We start from the raw sequence: 23,162 nt of genomic DNA on the forward strand, positions 1-23,162 counted from the left end.
GCTTGAAACTTCTACACTAGGGTTCTCTGATACGCTGAATCTTATGGTGTGATTTTCGTTAAGATTTTATGATTTTTAGGGGTTGGTTTTCGCTCTATTTTCTAAAATAAGGTAATTTTTTTCAGGCTCGTAACTTTTGATGGGTAAGACTAAACTTTATGAAACTTATATATTTAAAATCAGCATTAAAATACGATTCTTTTGATGTGCTATTGGTATCAAAATTTGATTTTTTTTTAGTTTTGGTTACTATTGAGCCGGGTCGCTCCTTACTACAGTTCGTTACCATGAACTGTTTATATATATATATATATATATATATATATATATATATATATATATATATATATATATATATATATATATATGTTTATATATACTGTTTATATATTATATATATATATATATATATATATATATATATATATATATATATATATATATATATATATATATATATATATATATATATATATATATATATATATATATATATATATATATATATATATATATATATATATATATATATATATATATATATATATATATATATATATATATATGTGTGTGTGTGTGTGTGTATGTATCTTTGTGGTGTGGTGTAGTGTAGTCAGGTATAAAACCAACAACTTGATTGTATCGCTATTTTTAAAAGTGTTTCAATGACAAATTATACATTTCAGTAAAAGCAAAAATCTAGCTATCCAAAGAACTAAGCGAGAAATTAGTGGAGTAAATTTGCCTTAGAAATCTTTCATAGATTGGATTAATATGGGGGTTGCCCCCTATCTCAATACCTCGCTATTCACGCTAAAGTTTTTTAGTACACAAAAACACTTATCATTCTAATCAAACGGCCTTTATGTTTAAGGAGTCGTTCTTAAAGAATTGGGACAGAGTCAAACTTTAGCGTAAAGATAGAGGTATTGAGCAGTGGGGCAACCCCTCCGCCCATATGCGAAAACGATTCAAGTTTTAATAGTGCTCCTTTAAGTTCAGTTGAAAAAAAGCCTTTATTTTGTTTAATTTCTTAACGTTTTTCAAACAATGCCGGAAATCCGCCCTTCCCTGAAAATTTTTTCTTGGAACCCCTCCCCTCTAGTGGGAAGTGCTCCCAAGGAAAATTCCCCCATGAAGAATTTCCCCCGCAGAAAATCTACGCCCTTACGGAAAAATCCTTCGGACCATTCTAACTCCGTTGAAAATTTTTCCCAGATAATTCCATTGGAACATCTCATTTAAAACAAAGTCGGCAAAGAGAAAGTAAGACAAATAAAAAGAATTTCTTATAGGAATTCTGTATAATTCTCCAAATTTCTCAGGCTCTTAGTTGTTTTTGGGTAACACTAAGCTGAATGAATCTTTTATATTCGGAATCAGCATAAAATTCAAATCTATTGATTTATCTATCTCTATCAAAATTGTCTTTTTTTTTATAAATTTGTGGTTACTATTGAACCGAATCGCTCCTCATTTACAGTTTGTTACTACGAACTGTTTGATATTTGCTGGAAGCTGATACAGACGATACTGCGTGTCCGGTTGATCGCGCATTAAAACCTGAATTTCCGGTGCGTTGTTTTCTGTTGTCGTTTTTGTGTGTTCTTTAATCCTATGATAGGGGCAATATATTATGCTCCATGACCTTTTCAATTTATCTAAAAAAAGAAAGAATTTTACCTTATTAAAAATGGTATGTGAATGCTTTATGTGAGATCACTGGTGGGGGGGGGGCAGTGCTCTCATCGATTGAAATTACTATCCATATTATTGAGTAGGCTATTATTAAAATACCTTTTTGTCCTTCGAATATCCAAAAGCAAGCTTATTTTGTTCCCGGGTTTTGTTTTCTTTTGTGTGGAAAAAATTTATTTAATCCGAAAATCCCTAGCAGAGTCAATAATCCCTTGAAAAGGGCGAAACCGCTCTTAGCGGAGGTTTGGCTGCTGATTGTTATCTTTCCAGAAGTAAAAAAATACAGATAAAATGCAACTAAATTTCCCTGGAGAAACTCAGTTTTCTGTTTACTTGTACCATTGATGCTCGTCTGAAATTTTGAAAAAAAATCTAGGAGACTCAAAATTTTCTAGGTTTTGGTAGATAAAAAAAATGTTGGTACTTGTATGATATAGCGACCACACTATGTAATTTGAGCGACAATACTCAAGAAGTGAAGTTAGATTAATCATATTGAAATATAACAAAATATGATGAAAATATGATGCTTAGTAATAATTTTATGGAAACTACAGCAGAGAATTATGGACAGAAGGCTGTCCAAAACGCATTTTATTAAATTAAATAAAAAAAAACTAGTTTTTTTAACTGAAAGTAAGGAGCGACATTAAAACTTAAAACGAACAGAAATTACTCCGTATATGAAATGGGTTGTCCCCTCCGCAATCCCTCGCTCTTTGCGCTAAAGTTTTTAATTGTTTTAAAAAGTAGAATTGTGGCAAAGAGTCAAACTTTAGCGTAAAGAGCGAGGGATTGCGGAGGGGACAACCCATTTCATATACGGAGTAATTTCTGCTCGTTTTAAGTTTTAATGTCGCTCCTTACTTTCAGTTAAAAAAACTAGTTTTTTTTTATTTAATTTCTGAACGTTTTTGAATTAATGCATGTTTGATTTTGGCTCTCCGCACATAAATTATTGAAATGAAATTAGTATATTATTTTTTTTTGGCTAAATGGCTTTCTCTTAGTTTTGATCAGACGATTTGAGAAATAAGGGGTGGGGAAGGAGGCCTAGCTGCCCTCCAATTTTTCGGTTACTTAAAAAGGCTACTAGAACTTTTAATTTTTAACGAAAGTTTTTATTAGTAAAAAATATATGTAACTTAACAATTAACTTACGTAACAAACTTTTATATTCTTATATTTTTATTATGTGTACGAGGGGGTTTGTACCCTCGTTAATACCTCGCTCTTTACACTAAATCATAAGTTTTGTCCCAATTCTTTAAGAATGACCCCTGAATCAAAAAGGCCGTAGAATAAATAGTTGAAATTACTAAAAATATTTTAGCATAAAGAGCGAGGTATTTATCTCCTCCTAAATACCTTGCTCTTTATGCTAAAGTATTTTTAGATCCCCTCATATGCGTAATAATCTCTGTTCGTTTTAAATTTCAATGCTATTCCTTACTTTCAATTGAAAAAACGTTTTCATGTTTATTTTTTCATTGTTTTTTTATAGTAATGCTAGAAAATCCTGCGCCCTTTTCATTGAATTTTTCTTCCCCCATGACATATTCCTCCAAGGAAAGATCCTCCCACATAGCCCCCTCCCATCAACTCCACCCCCCAAACCAAAAAATCCCCCTGAAAACGTCTGTACACTTCCCAATAACCATTACTATATGTAAACACTGGTCAAAGTTTGTAACTTGCAGCCCCTCCCCCAGGGATTGTGGGGGAGTAAGTCATTACCAAAGACATAGTTATTATAGTTTTCGACTATGCGGAACAAAATAGCTATCTCAAAATTTTAATCCGTTGACTTTTGGAAAAAAATTAGCGTGGGAGGGGTCCTAGGTGCCCTCCAATTTTTTTGATCACTTAAAAAGGGCACTAGAACTTTTCATTTCCGTAAGAATGACTCTTGCGACACTCTAAGACCACTTGGTCGATACGATGACCCCTGGGGAAAAGAAAAAAACAAAACAAAAAAACAAACAAATAAACGCGCACCCGTGATTTGTCTTCTGGCAAAAAATACGAAATTCCACATTTTTTTAGATAGGAGCTTGAAATTTTTGCTATAGGGTTCTCTGATATGCCGAATGCGATGGTGTGATTTTCGTTAAGATTCTATGACTTTTAGGAGATGTGTCCCCCTTTTTTCCAAAATAAGGCAAATTTTCTCAGGTAACTGAGATAACTGAGGTAACTGATATATATGAAATAATTTCAGGTAAAGTCACTCGTAACTTTTGACGACAAAGACTAAATTAATTGAAACTTATATATTTAGAATCAGCGTGAAAATTCGATTCTTTTGATGTATCTTTTAGCATCAAAATTCCGTTTTTTAGAGTTCCGTTTACTATTGAGCCGGTTCGCTCCTTACTACAGTTCGTTACCACGAACTGTTTGATACCTAACCTATTCTATATATGAATAAAACAGTTCATGGTAACGAACTTTAGTAAGGAGCGACCCGGCTCAATAGCAACCAAAACTCTATAAAACGGAATTTTGATACCAATAGTAACATCAAAAGGATCGCATTTTAATGTTGATTTTAAATATATAAGTTTCATCAAGTTTAGATTTACCCATCAAAAGTTACGAGCCTGAGAAAATCTGCCCTATTTTAGAAAATAGGGTGAAACACCCTCCTAAAAGTCTTAGAATCTTAATGAAAGTCACACCATCAGTTTCAGCGTATCAGATAACCCTATAGTACAAGTTCCAAGATCCTATCTACAAAAATGTGGAATTCTGTATTTTCTGCCAAAAGACAAATCACGGATGCGTGTTTATTTGTTTGTTGTTTTTTTGTTTGTGTTTTTTCCCCAGGGGTGATCGTATAGACCCAGTGGTCCTAGAATTTTGTGAGAGTGCTCATTCGAACGGAAATGAAAAGTTCTAGTGCCCTTTTTAAGTGACCAAAAAAATCGGAGGGCACCTAGGCCCCCTCCCACCCTCATTTTTTTCCCAAAGTAGTCGGATCAAAATTCTGAGATAGCCATTTTATTCAGCATAGTCGAAAAACCTTATAACTATGTCTTTGGGGACGACTTACTCCCCCACAGTCCCTGTGGGAGGGGCTGCAAGTTGCAAATTTTGACCAGTGTTTGCATATATTAATGGTTATTGGGAAATGTAGAGACGTTTTCAGGGGGATTTTTTGGTTGGGGGGGAGGTTGAGAATAGGGGGCTATGTGGGGGAAGTTTTCCATGGGGGAAGAAGATTTCCATAAAGGGGGCGCAGCATTTTCTAGCATTATTTAAAAAAAACAATGAGAAAATAAATATGAAAAAGTTTTTTCAACTGGAAGTATGGAGTAGCATTAAAAATTAAAACGAACAGAAAATATTAAGCATATAAGGGGTTCACCTCCTCCTAATACCTCACTCTTTACGCTAAAGGATTTTTAGTACTTTCAACTATTTATTCTACGGCCTTTGTGATTCAGGGGACAAAATTTAAGCTTTAATGCAAAGAGTCATTGACGAGGTATTGACGAGTGGGCGAACCTTCTCATATACGTAATAAAAACATACGAACATAGAAGTTTGTTACGTAAGCTAATTCGTAAGTTACGTATATCTTTTACTAATGAAAACGTTCGTAAAAACTAAAAGTTCTAGTTGCCTTTTTAAGTACCCAAGAAATTGGAGAGCAACTGGGCCTCCTTCCCCTCCTTTTTTCGCAAAATCATTCGATCAAAACTATGGGAAAGCCATTTAGCCAAATAAATAAATATGCAAATTTCGCTTTAATTATTCATCTGCGGAGAGCCGAAATCAAAACATGGATTAACTAAAAAACGTTCAGAAATTAAATAAAAAAAAAGTTTTTTTTAACTGAAAGTAAGGAGCGACATTAAAACTTAAAACGAACAGAAATTACCCCGTATATGAAAGGGGCTGCTCCTTCTTCAACGCCCTGCTCTTTACGCTAAAGTTTTTACTGTTTTCAAAAAGTAGAGTTGAGAGAAAGAGTCAAACTTTAGTGTAAAGAGCAGGGCGTTGAAGAAGGAGCAGCCCCTTTCATATACGGGGTAATTTCTGTTCGTTTGAAGTTTTAATGTCGCTCCTTACTTTCAGTTAAAAAAACTTGTTTTTTATTTGATATTTAACTAAAATGTACATGCTTAGTAGTTTATCTCACTCGTGTTAAGCTGATTATCTCCGAGTGTACACAGAAAACCAGTTTTATCAAACAGTTCGTGGTAACGAACTGTAGTAAGGAGCGACCCGGCTTAACGACATGGTAGCGAACTGTAGTAAGGAGCGGAGCGGTGGGGCGTTGAAGAGGGGACAGCCCCTTTCGTTTACGGAATAATTTCTGTTCGTTTTAAGTTGTGACGTCGCTCCTTACTTTCAGTTTAAAAAAAAATGTGTTTTTTTATTTAATTACAAATCAAGAACAAAGTATTGTCGCTATATCATACAAGTACCACACTATTGATAGAAGAGATGAAGCACTCTACCTAAAAGAGATAAAAACAACAACAAAACATTGGGTGGAAAGTATAATCCCGCTCGCAGGACTAATTTGTAGCCAAAGGGAAAATATCCTATATCTACCTGCTTTATCTACTTTCATTTTGCATTTTGGCATTGGGTGACTTTCATTAAACTTCATAAATGTTTTTTAGTTTCTAGGCTTTGCTGTAAAGCAAACTTCAAGCCTTTTCTAGTTTTTTTTTATTATTGTTGTTTAAATTCTTGATTTTAAACAGTTGGATTTGAAAAAAAATGCGTGGTTTTTTCCTTGAAACCCTTTTTTTTCAGTATCCAAAAGTTATACGAGTACCTACAGCTTAGAAAAAATTGTGGGAAATGTGCAAAATATCCGGAAAATGTAATAAATCATAGAATATATATGCCAAACATTTGATTTTCTCGGGATATCAGTGTAAACATTTAGTTTCAGGGGAAGAGGAGTCACGAACCCGAACTCTTCTCTCCGCGTCACTTAATCTAGCCATTGATTATGGCGATATAGCGCTAAATAACCATGATTCCATCATTGAATTCAGAGAAACAACCAGTATCTCCTTTTACAGTCGTGTACGTAGGGAGATTCTTGAGATTTTCCTATGATTTCTTGGGTTTTATATAATTAACTGTTTTTCCAAAATTGAATCCCCTCCCTCCGGAATGTCAATTCATCCTCCTAATAGGTAACCCACATACAAATTTGTCACTATATTACATAAGGAAAAATAGTTTTCAAGTCTGTACCTTAATAAGAGTTGTTTTAGGTTCGTTAATAAAAAAAAAACTTATGGAATGCTGGAAAAATGGTTAATGAAGACAGTACAATGATTTAGTAACAAAGTCAAAGTGTTGTACTTGTCTTCTACGTGGGAGAAGTTTACCTTCTAAGAAATGGATTTAGGGGGTTTTCTCTTGCGGGTTGGGGGATCTAGTACTAAAATAACTATATCTCTGGGTGACTATCTGAGTTTTCTTGCATTGATATTTACTTAGGAAATTTTCCATGGGACTGTCCTCCGTACTAGTCTTGTATATGGGATGTTTCTCCTCTGGGAGCCCTGTGAAATTTATTCATCTGTTGTCACGGTGTATTGAACTGTTTACATTAAAGTAAGTTGTGTAGTTTTTCTTTTTCTGAAAATAATTACATTCGTATTTGATTGCTTATTTATGTTTTTCTTTTCAGAGCAAAAGTCGAACACCGAGTTTTTCAAGCGCAGAGCTTGATAGAATAATGACAGATGTCAAAGCCAGGGCTGAAGAGATGATGGGAAATGCTGGTGCTTTTGTGGGTAAAGCCAATGAGCTAGCCTGCAACTACTGGAATGAAGCTTCTGGACAGGCGGGAGATATTGCAAGATATGTTAAAGAAGGCAAGCTTGAATTTGTTATCTATTCTATTCGTTCACCTCTAATATGATATTTACAAATTAGAGATTTCTAGGGGTTTTAGATGGAATATCAGCATGAGGCTTTTAACGCGATTAAGAGGAATACATTTATGAGAAGAGGGAAAACCCGTTTAAATAAAATTTACCGCCTTCTTGTAGCCTATACCGCCCTATAATATCTGAAGTTCACAGTAAAAAATTTAATTACTCTTGTTTCAGTGATACAAAACATCGTTCATTTATTATTCGAATCCAGCAAGCACAAGTATGTAGACTGTAAATTGAGGAAGAATATCCAATCGGGCATCGATAAAAAAAGGGAAAGTAGCTAAAAATGATCTAGGAAAGAATGTAACTAGGAGTGGCAACCGTGTAATTCTGTCTACTTTTTGGATCAGTTTTTCAGTAGGACCTGATAGGATTCGGAATTATCTTTATAAAATGGTGATGAAGGCAAGGCTTAAAATTGAGTTTGCTATGAGAAAAAATCTTGACAAGTTAGTGGCCAAGGTATGGATTTAGTATTAATCCCTTTATATATTATTCCGTTAAAAAGTCATATACAGATTCTATCGGTACAAGTCGTGCATATATAATAATTTGTTTATTTATTTAGTTACTGCTAACAGCATATTCAAATTTTTTACTGTAGCTTATTGTTATCATATTTGTGTTCCAACCTTCTACATAGGGCAGGATTTAAAGCTTTGACGCTTCTAGGCCTAAACGTTTTTGTTGATCCGCTTTTGCGATATTTTCGGGTAAGTCCTCCAAAATTCAGGGGTAGTGGAAGCACTGAACAGAACGTAACTGCAAAAGTAATGAAAAAGAAAGGTGATACTGAACTTTCAGCTGCCATTCTTGGGAGACATCTGACAGTTTGTAAAATGGACACTGAACTCCCGTGTTGTTTTAAAAGTCACTTTTCCGTGAATAGGCAGCGCGACGGTGGAGTGCATCTGGCACTTTGACGATAAATGCAGTCAATTCTGGCACAGCAGTTCACTTTCTGTTAAGGAAAAATTACTCAGTGATAGCGCTCCCTGACATTTTGCGCCTTTAGGCCCGGGCCTCGTGGGCCTATGGAAAATCCTGACCTGCTTCTATAATCAAAAGTGTATGATTACTGCTTTCACTATTTTCATTCCACTTCAATTACTGTTGTTCTGTACTGTATGCCACAGTCGATGAGGTAGGTAATTTTGATTTATCAGTCTACTAATCATCTATTTCTTTCACCAACTTACTAAGGTGATATCAGCGAAAACACTTGTTTCATAGTTGTAATGTGTATGGGGATTGGAAAAAACTCTCATAATTTTAGCAGTTAATATTTGTGTCTAGGAGTTTTGGTTTCCTCAGGAAAGTAAATCTATATTTCTTCCACCCAATGATTACACTCCAATTTTTCCAAGTCATGCAAAGTCTCTCAGAAAGCTCTTCAGATGTATATATCGCTGAGAACAAAGTATTGTCTAGAATCTTCACATCCTTTTTAGTCAGGATTATGATAAAATCTTTAATCATCGCCCAATTTCAGATAGTGTCATCAAATGATGACATTTATTATATTTATACTTATTTAAAAAGTGACATGTTTATCTAAGTACTCGTATGCTGTTAAATGAGGCTGCTTTTACATGTTGCACTTACACATAGTGTGGGTTGAGTACTTGAGTTAAGTTCGTAACATCATTTTACAAGATCATGGCAAAATTGGGTCTTGGATGTCGTGAGTAGAAAGTCCATAACAATGACGGTGGCGATATATCGGTACAGATGACAAACCCTTGTTTCTGGAGTAGTTTTGTTCGATCTCTTGTAATTGAATTGATCTACCAACCTCAGATCTGTTATTAATGGACTGATTTGAGTGTAACGTAGATTCCAATTCTTCCGTATTTGCTTGAAATTGAAACGCTGTTTTTGAAAGTTGAAATTGAAAGTTGTTTTGGAACTATACAAGCATAGCTTCTTGGGCCTATTAACTGATTTACTTTTGTAATAGTTTTCTTTAGTATTAATAAATTGATTGATTGATTGATTGAAATGAGACAAAATCGATGGATAAAAATGTCAAGGGTGGTGAATGAATGTGCAATATATTACGGTCAAGTTTCTTTCAGATTAGAAGTGAAAATAGGGCTTTTTGTCAGATGAAAGTAAAAAGAGACGTCAAAATATAGAAGGAAAATAACTTGTTCTAAATATAAGGGTGCTACCCTCTCTGTAAACCCTTTGCTCTTTTTCAAGCTAATTTTTCAGCATGGTACAAATGTTGATTGTCATGGTTGCAGCAATTGTTGCAATCTAGTAATGAGCGAACCACACCCCATAGTAACCGAAATCTAAAAGGTATTTTGAAAAAAAAAACTGTCTAGTAAGAAAAATTCTTCTTTTAATTTGATTCACGGATGATAACTATTAAATAAGTATATCTTATTAGTAAAAGTTTATTGCGGAAACAAGTTTTCAAGACATTTTGAATAAGAGCTTGAAACCCCTCAAAAACGGTGGTGGATAGAAATGAAAAGTGCACCATTAGAATCACCACGGTTGAAAGCCCGTGACTACAGGTCTTGAGCCCCCATCTTAAAAACAATGAAAAATTTTTTTTTGGGAGGGAAGCAGTGATGTCTCCTTCTCTGCTAGCAGGACTAGAACGTAGACAGACGTTTAAGGCCCATTGATAATGAGATAGTACTAATATTGAGATTCAGGTAGTTCTAATTTAAGTTATTCAGATTCTTCACAGGATTTTCTGATTAGCTAAAAGATTTTATGAAAAATCACAATTTGCTCTACTTAGCAATAGTTAAGTTTCGATATTATTAAGTTCTCATGGGCCTTCAATGGATCATTCAAAAAGATAATGCTCCTATGAGTTCTATCTATGTGTTTTTAAGAAATTAGTCTCGATAACAATAATGTTAATGTGCCACTTGACACCAAATTGGCACTTTTTGATGCCATTTCTTGAGTGAAAAGACTGGAAAGCATAACGAGGGTTCCATTATGATCTTCGTTGTCGAAATGTCTCGACAGGAGGTTGACAACTCCCCTTTTAGTTTACTTCCCTTAGTACAGGGGTGGATCCAGAAGTTATTTTTAGAGGGGGGGCGCATAATAGGTTGCTTTGATAAACCTGCAAACGAAGAAATACCAGCAATTTAAAGGGAGTCTCGACAATTATGGGTCGGAGGTATGTAGTGGAAATGGTTGTAAATTTAATCTAAAATCTGTTGAGGGTTAAAGTTCTAATAAATCTGTTGAAATTAAAATGATGCAAAAATATTGATACAAAAAATAGTAAGTTATAAAATCCACCCCGCCATAAAAAAAATAATGAAAAGCTGTTCATCGTGACATCATCTATAAAAAAAATTATATTTAATATTTTTCGCATAATTTTTCGCCTTTGCACTTCTCGCTATTATAGCGAGTGAGTTGAACTTTGTATTGTCAAAAAGAAATTGGACTTGAATCATATTTTGGAGTCATTTATTCATTGTGACGCCAAACTATTTAGTATGTTGCCTAACTTTATGGCATCGCTTAGTAATTACGATAATAATGAAGAATAGAAAATGAGGATTAAATATTCGCAAAAGATATATTAAACATTAAATACCAATTCGTTTAGGGGTGGAACCAGAAAAATAGAACAAAGAAATAGAAATACAAAGACATAAAATATATTTCAAACGAGTGTTTTAAGTATAGGCAAGAAAGCATTAAATAATCACTTTAAAAAAAATAGAGTTTTAATAAACAGTGTCAACTTAGACAAAATCTCAAAATTTATTAATAAAAATTTTAATTTTCATTATATGAAAATAGCGTAGCGTATCTTTCCACTTTTTTAAGTTTGATATATTTTGTATAAATTACAGAATTCACAATTTTATAAGAAAAAGTCTATTTCTTTATTTCTACTCCTACCACATCTGTTTATCACATGGTAGATGTCTACCTCAATATTTTGGTGAGCGTATATGATATGAGCGTTTATATGTGGACTAGTCCTGTCTGTCCACAGTCCTCTCAGTCTAGAGCTCTTCGTTAGTATTTCCTCTTCTATTCATCCTATAATATTAATATAATGACCGAAATCGTCAGAAAAATATGAACTTTAATAAAGATGCGTGTAGGTATGTGCTTCAAACTAAGCTTATGAGTCGAAATACTCCTTAAAATCAAATAATTATATGTTTGTTATTTTTGTGTTTGACAGGTATAGATTGGTGATTTGAATGCTCAGTGTTTCGAGCTGTGATAGATTTCTAATTATTTTTTTTTAATCTTAAGATTTTCAGATATTCAATTCAAACGTTTAAGTCTCGACATGTCTGTTGAGCACACAAATAAAAATTTGAAATTCTCTTAGCATTATGCACCAAAAAATTATTTTAGAAAGAAATTCTTCTAGCATTTAGCATTAAGTAATGGAATTGTTCTGTAAAAATTTTGATTTATAAACAACTAATCGTGGAAATATGATTGGATGGCATCTATCAAAATAAGTATAAAAATCCTAAGCGGTATTCATAGCAGTTTATACTATTTTATGGACAAATATATGCAACCCCTATACAAAAATATAGCTGTATTTTGTGACTGGTTGGTATTGAGAAGGTGAGAAATTCTGAAGCACTGTTCTAGCTGCATTCCATGTCCTTGGTTAACTCCACTTGTGTGAATTTCAACTTTTTTTCAACATTTCGTTAGTAGTTTAAAAAAAAAGTCAACACCATTCTACTGGTTCAAAATGAGAATTCAGAGATCCATCTATACTGGCTGGATAAAAAAAATAAACACATAATTATTTGCCTTCTTTATAAACAGTTTTTCGAAAATCTTTTTATTTCAAACGTTATTCCGACCTTTGAAGGAGTATTTCGACTCATTTACTTATTTTTAGGTGTATACTTATGCGAACTTTTATTAAAGTTCAGATATTTCTAAAGAGTTTGGCCTTTATTTTAATTTTTAGTGATGAACATAGGAAGTGATATTGTCATGTTACGCAGAGCTTTCATTGGATGAAAGTAGGCAGTAAAGTGTAGTCCAAGACGTAAATTAATAATGTCTTTGCACATCTTATACATTTACTTTCTATTATACAAGTCCTCAAAAACAGCAATGTTTTAAAAACCACCCCGCTTCGCAAAAAAAACCACCCCGCTTCGCAAAAAAAAGCAAACTGAAATTTTAAGACAGCCGAAAAAAATAATGGAAACAATTTCTTCGCCTCTGTGCCATAGAAAGACTCTGAAAAACATTTTTTGACAGTAAAAGGAATTTTAAATGTTAATTTTTCAGCCTTGTTGTGACAGCACAATCCTGAAATCATTCCTGAATCATGTCGATAGCCTAAAGAAGTTAGGATTTAAATTTCCCCTCCTTGTTATTACGAAATAAAGATTTTCGCCTCCCAGTTGGCTTTTGTAGTAATACGGAGAAATTCCCTTGATAAATCTAAATTTAATTGAATACTTTTAGGCAGTGTGCGTCATCAGCAAAATCTAAGAGAGAGACCGCGCAATGAAACTTTGTTTCAAACTGTTTACAAAAAGAAACAGTCTTAACAATTAAAAACTTTTTAATAACTCAACTATTAAAAACTAATTACAAAAAAAAACTTTCGTCCCAACGCCAACGAGAGCAAGTAGTCCCAACCCCAAATCTGCCTCTGTGTTAGGGGGGGTGTACCCCGCGCCCCACTTGGATCTACCACTGCATTAGTAAGTGAAAACTAAAAAAAACTCAATAATTACCTAATGAAAAAAATGTTATACCGATTTGAATCAGGACTTTTTGAGCCATTTCTGGTTTGGGTAGTACCATTTAAATATCTATGGTCAAAATCTTTATTCAAATACTTAAAATGCCTCTCATGAATACTCCTCCTCTCAGTCCCCTTAATTAGTAAAAATTAGAAAAAAATGTGTTCTGAAAAAAAAATTGCCTCGAAGCACAATGTTTGCTCTCGAATTCAGAACTGATTCAGGAATTACAAATGCTATATGTTTATCTTAAAAGTAAAAGTTAATCACGAAAACATAGCGCTTATGAATTTCGAAAAAACAGCGCTAGCAGGGCACTGGAACATCACAAGAGCGTCGAGATGGTTAACTAAACAAAGTATTCGTGATTAGGGTTTTTCCTCCCCCACCTAGTCAGGACCTGCATGAATTGGTCACTTTTCTGAAGCCACAGAGGCCCGACGTTTTGTGGCTGGAGGGAGGGTAGTGGCTCTTCTCATTTTTGATAATTTCCTCGAATTGGCCTTGTTATCTGCATAATAATGTGATATTAATGAGTTCTCCAAAAATATTGAAGTCTGAGAAGCAAAGGTTAACGAAAATATATTAGGATATATAAAAATAATATATAAAGTAAATTATGTAAATAAAATGTCGAATACAAATAATATATATGAATAAATATATAAAAATAAATTATGAGAAGTTCCAAGTTCTTTGCAGCAAATTGGGAGAAACGATTTAATTAAATGACATGTGTTTTTAAAATTAAATTTACTGTACAAATGAAATTCGTTGAATGTCCTTCAGTGTTCTAAAATCTTTATAAAAATTTCACATTATACTATCTTCTCACTCAAGCGCAAAAAGTACTAACGCTCCAGCATGTGCGCGGAGGTTAATAGATTTATGATTAACCGATTATTTTTATTTTTCCTTTATTGAAGCTAATAATTATCTTAGCTTTCGATAGGAAATCAATTGGAACTAATTGTCCTTGAAGACTTACAGCAAACCTATTATGTATTGAAATTACGGAAATCCAACTAGTAGGCAAAATCAAATAACCTACAGATATCGTGGTAGTAGCTGTATCCCAATAGATAGTGAACTACATTCCATACTTGTCGAAATTATTAAAACACGTTTTCAAAGAAACGGTAGTGGAACACCTTTCCTAGTTGACATAATTCAGAAATTGTAACTATTATCCGGATTTGATATGACAGTAATATCTAATTGTGAAAACGCATTTTGGAGAATAACGATAAGAGCCTGGAATTCCTCAAAAATGGTGTGACGTCGAATCACAAACGTTGACCAACAAAGCCAATTGGTAGTATGATGCGTAACAACCCTTAGAAAATAGGCCTTCCTGCTTGATGAGTATTTTTGGCTTCATCGCCCGACTTATACAGATTAATTTTAAAAGAAAGTTTTTCCGAGGGAAGTAAAGAGCGAAGTTGAAACTTTAAACGGACAAAAATTATTACTTCACAGACTATCTAAAATATATCAATAAAATTAGTACAAATAAACCAGCTAATTATGTTTCCCTATGTTTCTAGGATTATAGAAAACTAGCGCTTTACTGAAAACACGAAAGTCAAGCATAAAAAACAGGAATATTGATTTGGGAGTCGAAAGTGAGTATGTAGCCTGACAACAATAAACTAATCTATGAAGCTTCTCATAGTCTTACACCAGTTGTGACATCAGCAACTTTCAGTATACAATTAAAATTACCTTACAAACATAAGCATAAAATTAATTTTTTTTAATAACCGCAAAGTAATTGACAAAGTACAGAAATATTGGATTGATTTATCAAGTAGCATTTTGGTCTCGCCAGCTATAATACCAATAGTGAGTAATATACAATCTTAAATTGTGAGAAATATGCTTTAGTATTACTTGAAATGGAGATCAAATAAGACTTAATATGAACTCTGGAAATCTGGTTATTTCTCTCTATACAACAGTGAATTTCACGCTATGATACAAATTCTAAAGCTAGTCTATAGTCCTAATACTATCAACATGGCTTTACTTCGAACTTGTCTACAAACTAATCATGACATGTCCTTTTCAGAACCAAACGACTGTCAGTCATTCAACTGAGCCATTGTGCAGAAATGCTACCAAATAAAAAAAAGAAGCAACAATCCTAAAATGGATTGTTGCTTTATCTTAAAAGGATTGATAATATTTTTACTCTATAAAAAGTGTCCTTACTTGGTTTGCTTTTGCTGTACCAAGACTCCTATATTATTGTGTGTTTTCAGTAAAGCGGTAATTTTTTACAATCCTAGAAACATAGGGAAACATAATCAGTTGGTTTATTTCTACTAGTTTTATTGATATGAATGGCTGTGAAGTAATAATTTTAGTCCGTTTTAAGTGTCAACTTTGCTCCTTACTTCCCTCGGAAAAATCTTCGTAAAAAAAAAAAAAAAAAATTGATCTTTGTTCGTTTTTGATTAAAATTTAACATTGAAACAACGCTGCCACGATCTTTGTTATTTATACTGAATGTTGTATGTTTCGTTTTAGTGTCACTCCTTAGTTTCAGTTGAAAACTTATTTTTAGTATAATTTCTAATTATCACCGATCTAGGGGAGATAAGACACCTGTAGAAAATACTGCAGAAAACCTTGACAGCTACGAAAAACATTGTCTATAACACGAAGTCCATTATCCATACTTCACAAAACAATACATGTTTTTCACGAACGTTTGTTTTTCGATTAACTAAAGCTGTTTTTACACGGCCGACTTCGCCCTAAAGAGCCATAATGAAGACAGAGCTTTATAAATCGGCCGCGGATTAATAGAAACTAGAAGGCTGCTGTAACAAAAGAGAGCTGTTTAAGGGCTCATTTAAAAGCTTATATTTATACCTAATCGTTTTTATAAGTTTGACTTGATAGCACATTCCCACAAAGTGCACTTTCGGTTGTTTCCCCCATTTTTTTTTAAATGAAAAAAGTGTCTTTTCTAATGAAATCACAAAAAAAAGGTGTTTTTCAAAACCTAGGCAGGTGCAAACCACTAACGGGGCAAGAACGTCCCCTCCCTTCAATTAGTGGCGTTAGAACTAGCACACAGGCTTCATCGCAGAGTGAAGTTTGAAGGTTCAGTTCAAAACTGTTGATCATTCAAGCTTAATTTTTGTTAAATTTTTAGTTGAAACGTTTTTTGTTTTAGTTAATTTGTTTTCGCAATAATCTTTTACTTTTAAGATGAGTAGGCGATTTATGAAACTTACTAAGAGGGTCTGGAGGGGGAGTATATGTGAGGGGTTCTGATAAACCTCCTGTTAAGGGCTTTGGACCATAATTATTACAATGGTGTCGTTGTATGCTTCCAAAATCTTCCTCTTAAAAAAATGGCAACAAAAGTGTCGTTTTTAGTGCCATGTGCCACTTATGGATGGTAAAATTAGTAAAAAGTGCGTAGATATGAGTAATAGGTTTAAATGAGCCTTCCCGGGATGTGCTTTAAAAATGAGTTAAAATTTAAAATTGAGAAAATTTACCTCATTTTTGAAAATAGGGGAAAACAACCCCTAAAGTCATACAATCTTAACAGAAAATCACACCATTAGATTCAGCGTATCAGAGAACCTTATTGTAGAAGTTTCAAGCTCCTATCTACAAAGATGTGGAATTTCACATTTTTTGCCAGAAGACAGATCACGGATGCGTGTTTATTTGTTTTTTTTGTTTGTTTGTTTTTTGTTTTTTTTTTCCCAGGGGTGATCGTATCGACTGAGTGGTCCTAGAATGTCGCGAGAGGGCTCATTCTAACGGAAATTAAAAGTTCTAGTTCCCTTTTTAAGCGACCAAAAAAATTGGAGGGCACTCATTTTTTCCCAAAAGTCACCGGATCAAAATTCTGAGATAGCCATTTTATTCACCATAGTCGAAAAACCTAATAACCATGTCTTTTGGGACGACTTACTCCCTCGCAGTCCCCATGGGAGGGGCTGCAAGTTACAAACTTAGACGTGTGTTTACATATAGTAATGGTTACTGGAAGTGTACAGACGTTTTCTGGGGTATTTTTTTGTTTAGGGGGAGATTTGAGGAGGGAGGGGTTACGTGGGAGGATATTTCCATGGAGAAAGTTGTCACGGGGGAAGTTTTTTCTACTGAAAGTAAGGAGCACCATTAAAACTTAAAACGAACAAAAATTATTACGCATATGAGGGGCTTACCTCCTCGTTATACCTCACTCTTAACGCTAAAGTTTTTTTAGTAATTTCAACTATTTATTCTACGGCCTTTGTGATTCAGAGCTCATTCTTAAGGAATTGGGACAAAATTTAAGCTTTAGGGTAAAGAGCGAGGTATCGACGAGGTTTGAACCCCTTCATACACACAATAAAAACATACGAATATAGAAGTTCGTTAAGGAAATGAATACGTAATTTTTTACCAATGAAAACGTTTGTAAAAAAATTAAAAGTTATAGTTGCTTTTTTAAGTAATCCAAAAATTGGAGGGGAACTAGGCCTCCTCCCTCGCTCCTTTTTTCTCAAAATCTCCCGATTAATTGCAATTAATTAATATGCAAATTTCGTTTTAATTATTTATGTGCGGAGAGCCAAGATCAAAACATGCATTAATTCAAAAACGTCCAGAAATAAAAAAAAACAATTTGTTTTAATGAAAGTAAGGAGCAACATTAAAACTTAAAACGAACAAAAATTAATCCGTATATGAAATGGGCTTTTCCTCCTCAGCACCCTGCTCTTTACGCTAAAGTTTCTTATTGTTTTAAAAATAGAGTTAAGAGAAAGAGTCAAACTATAACGTAAACAGCGAGGCGTTGAGGAGGAAAAGCCCCTTTCATATACGGATTAATTTTTGTTCGTTTTAAGTTTTAATGTTGCTCCTTACTTTCATTTAAAAAAACTTGTTCTTTTTATTGAATCATAAGAATGGACAAACCATGATTGAAAAAAAATCTAAGCTGAAATCGAACGCATGATAATCTAATTTGAAGTCCAGCGCTGTACTAACAGAACCACGTCTCTAGTAATGTTATTTAATATATTGGTGTCTGTAGGACTTCAGTTGTGTAGCTTATTAAGGGGGCATGGAGAAGGAAAATACGGGAAGTGTTCTTGCAAACCTCCAGTTAAGTGTTTTGGACCATAATTATTACAATGATAACGTCTTGTACTTCCAAGATTTTCCACTTAAGAAGTGGCACCAAAAGTTTTGTTTTCAGTGCTATATCTAACTAGAACTTCCAATTTCAACTGAATGAGCCACCTCTAGAGTTTATACAACCATCTTTTCTATTAGAACCTCAAATGTCCCAGGGGCATAACCTATAACCCTCGCCCTTAGGCTATGGTGGTTTATCTCAACATCAAAAGCCTTTATAGATGATCTTTGGATTATTTTGAATAAAAGGCATGTCTCTAAATATCTATTGGATGCGTCTCGGGAAAACACGACGTGCTTGTGTGGGGGGGGGGGAGGGAGGGAGGTTTGCTGAGCTCTGATCACTTTGACTATTAAAAAGGGCATTAGAACTTCTGATTACCAATTCAATGATTCCCCTCCAAAGCATATACCATCACCCTTTCTACAAGAACCTTATATGCCCCAGGGCATTGCTTACAACCATTTCCCTAAGAGCTCTAGGGAGGGGGGCTTCCTCACAGACCTAATTTGCGGATCCTTCTAATACGATAAAGAAAATTGTTATCTCCAAATTTTGATTGGAGGTATAAAGGGAAATGATGAGCTTATAAGGGGGAGCTGGTTGCTCTTAAACTACTTTGACTCTTACTAAGGGCACTATAACTTCTAATTTCAAATCAAACGAGCTCAATCTGAAAATTTGTAAAGCTGTCCATTACGTAAAACTTTATATGCCCTCATGGTATAACTTACAGCCCTGTCTCCGGGGCCGGGGGGGGTGTGTGTGTCAATTCTAAAGCCATTGTTGTATGTTCCTTGGACTATTTTGAACAAAATTGCTATCTCATAATTTCAATCAGATACATTTAGTGAAAAGAGGGGTTTTTTGGGGAAGAGGGCTTGCTAAATGGCCTCCCATCACTTTCGACGCTTAAAAAGGAACCAGAAATTCCAATTTTCAACCAAATGAGCCTCATCTAAGGATAAAGAATCAGCCCTTCCATAAAAACCTTAAATGCCCTGCGGCAAAACTTACAACCTTAGATCCAGGCTTTGGTGGTTTGTATCAACCCCAAAAGTCGTGTTATATGATCCTTGGACTATTTTGAATAAAATGACTCTCAAAATTTTTTATTGGATGTATTTCGGGAGAAAACGATGTGTTGAGGGGGGTGGATAGCTGCCCTCAGATCACTTAGACTCTTAAAAAGGATGCTAGAAATTCATATTACCAATCCAATGAATCCCTTCCAAAGTATATACGACCACTTCTATTATGTAAGGACCTTTCATGTCCCCGGTTCATAATTTACAACCCTTGCCCCGAGATCTGTGAAGGCGGGATTGTCTTCCTCAAAGACATAATTTCTGGATCCTTAGACTACAATGAACAAATTTGCTGTCTCCAAATTTTAATCGGACGTCTTTGGTGACATGATGGGTATCTGGGTGGGGGCTGTTTGCTCTCAAATCACTTTCGACTCTTAAAAAGGGTAAGAAGTTTATCATATTAAAAAGGGTCTGAAGTTTATACGGCTGTCCATTCCATTAAAAATTAATATGCTCCCAGAGCGTGACTTACAACCTTATCCCCAGGGTACGGGGGGGGAGCGTCAACCCAAGGGGCATTGTTATATGTTCTTTAGACAATTCTGAGCAAAATCGCTATCTCACAATTTTAATCAGATTCGTTTGGTGAAGGGGGTTAGTCTGGGGGGGGAGGGTTGCTGCCCTCCATCACTTTTGACTCTTAAAAGGGAACTAGCGCTTTCCATTTTCAACCAAATGAGCCTCCTCTAAAGTTTATAGAACATTCCTTCCATAAAACCTTAAGTGCCCCGGGTCATAACTTGTAACCCTTGCCCCAGGCCCTGGGGGTTTGTTTCAACCCCAAACGCCTTGTTTTATGATATTTAGACTATTTTGAACCAAAGGGCTATCTCAAAATTTCTATTAGATACATTTCGGGGCAATACTACGTGTGTGTGTGTTTGGGAGGGGGATTGCTGCCCTTCGATCACTCACTCGTAAAAATGGCACTACAGTTTCTGATTACCAAACAAATAAGCCAAATCCGAAATCTATTTGACCACGCTTTCTATAAAAACCTTATATGCCCCCAGGGCATAACTTTACAACCCTTGCCCTGAGGGCTTGGGGGGATTTGTCATCCTCGAAGACTTAACTTCCGGTACTTTCAACTACGGTGAACAAAATGGTTACATCAAAATTTTGATTGGAAGGGTTTTAGGAAATGATGGGTATGGTGGGGGGGTATTTGCCCTCCGATCACTTTCGACTGATAACAAAGGTACTAGTCCTCTCAATTTCCAATCGAATAAGCTCTTTTTAAAGTTTCTACAACAACAATTTCTATAAAAAAAAACCTTATATGCCCCAAAGGCATAACTTACAGCCCTTGTCCTGAGGGCTGTGGGGGGTTGTCATATTCAAAGACATAAGTTCCAGACTTTTCAACTACGTTGAACAAAATGTCTATATCAAAATTTTGATCAAAATTGTTTGGACAAATGAAGGGCGTGGGGTGCATTCACCCTCCGATTACTTTCAACTATTAAAAGGGGCACCGGCCCTCTCAATTTCCAATTGAATGAAACGTTTTGAAGTTTCTACAACAGTACTTTCTATAACAATATGATATGCCCCCAGGGCATAACTTACAACCCTCGCTCTGAGGGCTGGAGGGGGGCTGTCATCCTCAAAGACATAATTTCTAAACCTTTCAACTACGTTGAACAAAATGGCTATTTCTAAATTTGATTGGATGTGTTTCGGGAAAGGGAGGTGTTGGAGGGGGTTAGTTGCCCTATGATCACTTTCGACTGATAACAAAGGCACCAGTCTTCTCAATTTCCATCGTAAGAGCCCTTTTTGAAGTTTCTACGACAAAGCTTTTTATAAAAACCTTATATACCCCAAGGGCATAACCCTTGCCCTGAGGGCTGTCGGAGGTCGTCATATTCAAAGACACAGTTTCCAGTCTTATCAACTACTTTCAACAAAATGGCTCTATCAAAATTTTAATTGGAAGCGTTTGGAGAGACGAAGGGCGTTGGGGGCATTCGCCCTCCGATTACTTTCAAATATCAAAAGGGGCACTAGCCCTCTCCATTCCCAATCGAATCAGCCCTTTTTTAAGTTTTTACGACAACGCTTTCCATCATGCCCCCAGGGCATAACTTTCAACCTTTGCCCTGAGGGCTGTGGGAGAGGGGGTTGATATCCTCAAAGACATAGTTTCCGGACCTTTCAACTACGTTGAACAAAATGGCTATCTCAAAATTTCGATTGGATATGTTTGGGTAAAGGGTGGGCGTGGGAGGGGTTAGTTGGCCTCCAGTCACTTTTGACTATTAAAAAGGGGACTAGCCGTTTTAATTTCAAACCGAATTAGCCCTTTTTGTAGTTTCTATGACAACTCCTTCGATACGAAGCGCCCTGGTCTAAGACAAAAAAAATAATACATTGTGCCAACATCGTTCTTTACTTTGGCAGTGCTATTGTGCTGCCTATGAAATACTAATACTACTGGTAATAACTCACCACAGCACCAAGCCGCCCGAGGCGACACAACTACACACGCTCCTCCTCCATCCCAATCTATTCAAAGCCTCCCTCTTTACATCCTCCCAGGAAGTTCCTATTTCCCCTAAATCTTTCCAAATCTTTCTTTATGACATCCTCGCACCCTAACCGAGAGTGAGCTGCTTTTCGTGTAGCCCAAGTCGATTGGCCAAATAGAATTCTTTTTTGGCAATCTTCCATCCTTCATCTGCGGAACGTGCCCTAACCATCTCAACCTTTCTCTGATTATGGCCCTAGAAAGTGAGATTGAACCGCACTGTTCGTACAGCCTACTGTTTGAAATACGGTTAGTCAGCCAATGTTTTCTAAAAACATCGGCTACAAATTTATGAAGTATACCATTCATCACTATAGAACTAATTTACTCTAAACTCTAAACTATCCTCATGTCACTTCAACTTGAAACACATCATTTTTAGATTTTCAGATTTTTTTTTTAAGGGAGGGGTGACTTTAGTTAACATAAACGCCAATGACATAGTCATTCAAATGCTAGTTTCATGTGGCGAATTGTTCCTGTGGTAATTAGAAAATTCTGTTTGCAGGTGCGGAAGCTGCTAGAGATCTAGCAGGTGATGTCGTCGCGTCAACAAAAGAACATGGCAAAGAACTTGTGTCTAAAGTAATCGAAACTTCTGAACAGACTGTCGAGACTGTAGTTGAAACAGCTAAATTTGTAAGTAATTTTTTTCTGCTGTGATAATCGCTTCAGGACTTAATGTATTTCCACTGGAATTAGAAAAAAGAGGGAAAAAAGCCCCTCTCCTGAAATGTCGAGATTATATTTTATAGTTGCTCAAATTATCCAAATGTCTTTCTTTTTGTTATTTTTTTATGAAGTTGTGCCTTCTCTTCGTTTTTCCGGTGTGCCATTCCCTCCCCCTCTCCTGAAAAAAAATGTTGATCAAGATGTTGAACTAAAATAACCGGCTTAGATTTTGGTTTTGTTCTTTTGAGCTTTATTGATGCATCTCTAGAAATTCCGAGATTCCGGTTATGAATATCAACATTGAGGTAATTTGGACACCCACTTATTTGTTGAATTTTCTATTTATTATGT

At 35.1% G+C, this 23,162-nt stretch overlaps 1 protein-coding gene across 1 annotated transcript in view; it reads left to right on the forward strand.

Moving 5' to 3' along the window:
- Window positions 1-23,162, forward strand: part of LOC136032999 (adiponectin receptor protein-like) — a 54,376-nt gene that overhangs the window by 12,528 nt on the left and 18,686 nt on the right. Inside the window, exons 3-4 of the mRNA XM_065713528.1 lie at window positions 7,367-7,553; window positions 22,648-22,778. Of these exons, the coding sequence (XP_065569600.1) occupies window positions 7,367-7,553; window positions 22,648-22,778 (318 nt within the window). The remainder of the gene's footprint in view (window positions 1-7,366; window positions 7,554-22,647; window positions 22,779-23,162) is intronic.

Source organism: Artemia franciscana, chromosome 11 (assembly GCF_032884065.1).
Source record: "Artemia franciscana chromosome 11, ASM3288406v1, whole genome shotgun sequence".
Classification (NCBI taxonomy): domain Eukaryota; kingdom Metazoa; phylum Arthropoda; class Branchiopoda; order Anostraca; family Artemiidae; genus Artemia; species Artemia franciscana.